At 35.5% G+C, this 6,000-nt stretch overlaps 1 protein-coding gene across 1 annotated transcript in view; it reads left to right on the top strand.

The window, feature by feature from the left end:
- Nucleotides 1–2,100: 2,100 nt before the first annotated feature.
- Nucleotides 2,101–6,000, top strand: part of LOC142355537 (uncharacterized) — a gene marked incomplete at its 3' end in the record, with an annotated part of 28,325 nt that continues 24,425 nt past the window's right edge. Inside the window, exon 1 of the mRNA XM_075407667.1 lies at nt 2,101–4,328. Within this exon, the coding sequence (XP_075263782.1) occupies nt 4,112–4,328 (217 nt within the window). The remainder of the gene's footprint in view (nt 4,329–6,000) is intronic.

Below are 6,000 nucleotides of genomic sequence, written 5' to 3'. Positions count from 1 at the left end.
AGATTAAAGGCCAATCCTCGGGAAAATAGTATATAACTAGTCGGAAGCAGAAAATTTGGAAAGTCTTCATAAGAATTGGCCTGTGCCAAAGACCAAGCTAAACTCTTAGTAACAATAAACTCATGATAAGTTTGAATAGAATCCTTCCCTGTGGGAAACAAAACACCACCAACATTGAAATTTTCTTGAGCCAAATCTTGGCAAGACTTGGTGAACCGAAAACGTTAGTGTCAGAAAATCGTCCCGAGTGTGTTAGGGGTGCCTTCAACAGTGTTGTGAGTCCTTGAGGAATAAAAATTATGAAGTAACCGGTCTACCATCCAAGAGCAAACGAACTCGTTGAGCGAGTGGTCCAAACAGTGAAACGCGCTTTGAAACTTGGAGTCCAAATCTGAATGTGTCATTTGGCGCTCTCTAACAACTAGCTTTAGTGACACCTAAAAACACTTCCATGACGGAGCAAAAACACCTGTGGAAATTCTGCTGTGACGGATGGTGAGACCTTCAGGGGTCACTCATTTTGATCTGAATGAACAAGTCTTCTTCAAAGGGTTGATCAATTCAATAGTGCTTGTTGGTGACATCCAAATTTCACCTACTTGCTCACAATTTGAGAGGAGAAGCTATTCAATTTGACCTGCTTAAAAAATGTGGAATGATGTGATATCTAGAGAAGTAGAAAACTTAGCAGTGTAAGATGAAACTTCGAAATTTAAAGAAAACTTTCTTACCTGATGTTGGCGAAGTTTTTTTATTGAATAAAGAATTTTCATTAGAACAGAATTGTATCGTAATTTTGGGTGATAAATTTGAACTTCCCACCAACTCGCCAATCCCCCCTGTAGATATCAATGACACGCTGTCAGGTTGGGAGACCAACGTATTAAGCGTAAAGGACTGCACTAATACTTGCCATTTACTTGTTGTAAATTGTTGATACTTAAGACTATTGTAAATTTACCCATGACTATAAGTACTTTTGAATTTTTGGTGCATAGTGGCCATTTTAAATTCAAATAATATTATATTAAATTTTTTTTACTCGTGCTCGAGACCACAACAATTTTCCCGTTGGTGCAAGTGCTCTGAAAGTAATCAGGAGTCAAGTATTTTTAGTTATATTACTATATATATATATATATATATATATATATATATATATATATATATATATTTATATATATATATATATATATATATATATATATATATTTATTTATATATATATATATATATATATATATATATAGTACAAAATAGCACAATAAGTGTTGCAAAAGCATCAGAAAAATATCATTGCTCACATTGTTTGCAAAAGTAGAGAAAGTTTTTTAAACTCTGATTTTTGATAATTTGTTAGTGACTAAATTTTCAGCAAGAATTAGAAGAATATTCTGCACTTTTTATTCCGTCTTCTTGATACATTGAAAACCGTAGAAATATATTTTTTTAAATTAGTGTTCGAAGTCAAAGCATTCAAAATTGATAGATCGAAACCTTTCAATTTATTTTCTAAGAGATCTTTCTCTTTCATAGGAACAGATAATTTCAATCTAGCAGCCAACAACTAAAGTAATATGATGACCTGTATTTGAATTTGCTGTTGGCAATTAAGTAAATGTACTTCATACAGTTTCCCAAGTTTGTCAGCACGCGGGTAAATTTTCTACCTGATATCATTGAAACGACACTACTTAAGTTCGTATCTCTCGTGTTATCTTTTTAAGGGGGTTATGTGTGTCTTTGTGTATATGTGTGTATGTGTATGCGTGTGTGTGTATGTGTGTGTATGTGTGTGTGTGTGTGCGTGCGTGCGTGCGTGCGTGCGTGTGTGTGTATGTGTGTGAGTGTGTGTGTGTATGTGTGTGTGCGTGGGGGGGGGGGGGGGGGGGTGTTTGATATTGTGACAGAAGAATAACAAAACTTTATTTTTGCTTCCAATTTTAGGCTAATTAAACTACTTTTCCCTCTTTTTCAGTACAAATTCTCTTTCTCTCTCTAATTTATCCTTAAATTTCGATCGTGCGTGTTTGACCGCTCGTGTCTGCTGTACACGTCACGTATACATTCACGGCTTCCTTCAAACATAAGAGTCAAATATATTATTAATCTTGTACGTTCTATACCATTCTAAATTGTACTGTTCCATGTTTCAGGCATTGTCGGTCCCTTGTTCACGGGAGGCAGGATAATAGAGGAAAAGAATTCTTCCCTTTCCCATACTTTCTCTCGCTCCCCCTACTCTACATTTCTTCTTTTCACGCCGCTTCCCTCCAATTTTCCATTTAATCCCCATTTTTTCATCGCCCTGCCTTCCAAAATTTCAGTGCACTATTACTAATACTACCACTACGATACAGAGGGAGGTATGGTCCCTTTATCACAAGTAATCGCTCCGCCAATTTTTCGCGTAGCCGATTCCTTAATCGATCCAAATCTGGCCATTTGAATTACAACAGTCGTTCTTCGCGAAGCATTATAACTTACGCTTCTATTTTTAACCAAACAATCAGGAAATTATTAATCCGATCCAAATTAAAACAATGCAGACTTACAGAGCACGTTTGAAGGAATAAACTTACAAATCAATGTTCTCAAAAGGTAACCAGTGGCGGTGTCGATTTTCGGTTAATTGAGAGGTCTGCTAATTGGAATTGAGTTTATGAGTATCATCCATTTATTATCGCAATATTTGCACTGTATGTTCTAATAATTCCATTCTTGCTCCATGCAACCCCTTTCTATGTCATAATTCTCTACATCAGCCCCATTTTTTCAAACCCACCCTTACCACAGTGGTGGCGTGTTTTGCTGCTGCTTAGTTTACTACAACCACCAACACCACCACCTCAGCCCCTATTAGTACCAGTATACCGCTACTACTACTAGTAGTGTGCTATTACGTATAGCCCACCAGTTATTGTTCAGGCTTTTATGCGTACCTTACCATAAGGCATTAAACCATAACCACTACTATACCATACATACCATACCCACTATGGTCCTGTGTAGGGATGGTATTTCAACCCATCGCTCTATCGTTCATAAAGCGCGCTGAGTATGCACTACCATTACCATTATTGCGTCGACCCACCAACCTACCCCCCAATTTTCACCAACTATAGCTGCTGATAGCAATATAAATTTTACGTAAACGTTATTTTTTGTACTTCATAACACGCAAACAACCAAAACATACATATATTATCGCAGTTACTATAACCATTGGCATATACAGTTACACTCACACGCTAGCTGCTTCTACATATATAAAATGGCGTTCCCTGTACACGTGTAGTATAATTTCCGCATTTCGCTCCTGTCTTATATATTTTTGTCATTTTTAGAATTCATTATTTTAATTTTTTTGTTATTATTGTCATATCGTATCCCCCTCGGGTGTTAAAATGAACTGAAACGTTGTCAATTTTTGACAAATTTGCAGTAAGAGCAAAATTAACTACTGCCAGCCCATTTTTCCTGCCCCGATATAGAACGACGCGTGATTTTGTCATAGTGCATTATCGCAAGCAGAGATCTTACATTTTCAAATGGACTGTTTTCAACATTTACGCACTGCCGAATTAATCTAATATTAAAAAGTCAGCGTGTAAACTTTGTTATGAATTAAATTTTTCACGATATTTCTAACTTTTATTTGAAGACTCTATTTTCTAAACATTTTTTTCAGCATTTTTTGCATTAAATGGAAATAATGGTAACTTATTTTGCTTAAATTTTGAACTCGGAACGAAACCTCTTTTCTTATCCGATGTTAGAAATTTGTGCCTAGTTCCGAATTATCCACACTTTCTTTCTTTATTTTCTGGAATTTAAAGTTTTACTGTTTACTTCAATAGCCGCCAATTACAAGTTAACACCTAGAAGCTTTCTCAATTTTCTGCCATTCCAAATATGTGGAAATCTTCCAGAAGCTTCCAGAATTATCTAAATCAACATTCCATCCCCTCGTTTGATTCAAATTTCTAGAACATTCCAACTTTCAATCGTGGATGAGAAACAGCTATAATTACCAGTCCCGATAATTGCTTCGTTCCTAATCGATTGTGAGCATCTTCCGTTACGTAATCAGTCGTGAGAATATTCCAGAATGTTCACGAAGTTTACGACGTCATCGACCTCGGTGGCGAGTCGGAGTCCGACGCTGCAGTTGCACCCTCCTTGTTCGCCAGCGACTTCCACTTCCCACTCCCATTCCACCTCCCCCACCACCACCCCTGCCTCCTCCGCCAACACGGACGCAGTAGAGACCAGGTTCTTCACCCACTCAGACATCAAAAGTATCGAAACAGGAGAGGGCAAATTAGGTTAGTTTATGCTAACACTAAATTTCTCAGGCACCAATTCAGCTTCAATGTGAATGTTGCAGTTTTCCGAATCCTTTAATGATCACAATGTACTGTAAGGACGTCTGGGATTGCCACTCACATTTAAGAGCGAAAAAAACAATTTGCCGGATCTTAACTCGCACATAAACTATTTTTCTTATACTATTTTTCTAACCTTTGTACTAGAAAATTATTAGCAATTATAGTGAAATGTACTATTTGGTTATATACTATTTTAGTATACATATTTTTTGAAATAGCTAAATAGAAATTATAACTATATGGTTAAAATACTTGTCACAAAGACATCGACACAGTAGAATTCTTATATTATTTTATAAACTGGTATAATACAATCCCCTTCTTTTTTTTGCAACAAGTAAATTAATATTATAACCATACGGTTAAATATACCTGAAACAAAAAATATTTCGAATCATTCAAACAAAATAATATAATAAACATCAACAATTTTCTTAAAGAATCGCATTTTAAAATTTTCTTTCGATTGTTTTCTTCCTAAAAATAAAAATAACTTTTAAAAGCTCCTACGTTACTATTCAAAGGAATTTTTTCATGTTGTGAGAGCAAGAAATCATTCAACGTTTTCTTACAAAAGTTTCCATTTTTTGCCAACCGAAGCCAATGTGGTAACTTATTCCATTTTTGTACGCATTGACGAACAATCGAATTCATTCCAAAGCTTGTTTCGGCATTTTGTCTAATTTTGAATTGTTTTGTTCGAGTATTTTGATGAAGACTCAGATACCCGTGAAAATTTTCAGAATTTTCTGGCCTAGCGATATCATAATGAAATTTTATTAGCGACATTTTTGCTATTATTAGCTCAGCTGGTAGGGTTTTTGTCTGGATTAGCAGATCTCTGGCTTTGTCATACTTTTTGCGTGGAAAGCACACCTTTATACCCCAGTTAATCTGTCGGTTAAGGCGTTTTAGGTTTTTTGCAGATAAATTTTGAAAAAAGATTGCCGAAAATGATAAGTGCGAAAGCACAAGTGATTTTAAAAGAAGAATGCGCGCGTTCAGGGGAACTTGATGTCTTATAGGGTAAATTGATCTTATAGCATGAGCCATCTTTTTCAAAGTTTTATTCAGCTGCTCCTCAAAACTAAGATTCCTGTCAATTTGAATACCAATATATCTGCAACTTTTTTGTGTTGTGAGAACTTCGTTTTTGTAAAAAAAAAATAGATCCGAAATCAGAATTATCGCGTGAGAAAAAGATTAATTCGGTTTTGTTTGTATTCAAAGTTAGTTTGTTCATCTCTACATATTCTTCTGTTTTTTGTAAAATTTCCGTGACTTTTCCATGTAAGCTACCTTTCTGTCCACAACAGACAATACTTGTGTCATCTGCGAATTGAATTACCTTTTCCGTTGTGCTTATGTTAGATGAGAAATCGTTCACATGTAAAAGAAAAATGAGTGGTCCTAAAACAGTTCCTTGTGGAACACCGTGAATCAAAATTTCACAATCAGAGAATACGCCATTGAGTTTTACCTTTTGTCTGCGGTTGGCAAGAAATGAAAACAATAACTCTTTCGCTTCCTGGGAAAAACCATACATTTCAATTTTTTTAAGGAAAAAGTTATGCGAAATGGAATTAAACGCTTTTGCAAGGTCTAGAAA

The sequence above is a fragment of the Convolutriloba macropyga genome, unplaced genomic scaffold (genome assembly GCF_964194025.1).
Source record: "Convolutriloba macropyga unplaced genomic scaffold, txConMacr16.3 SCAFFOLD_1676, whole genome shotgun sequence".
Classification (NCBI taxonomy): domain Eukaryota; kingdom Metazoa; phylum Xenacoelomorpha; order Acoela; family Convolutidae; genus Convolutriloba; species Convolutriloba macropyga.
Note: the sequence above shows the minus strand (reverse complement) of the source record. Positions and strands in the feature narration are given on the sequence as shown.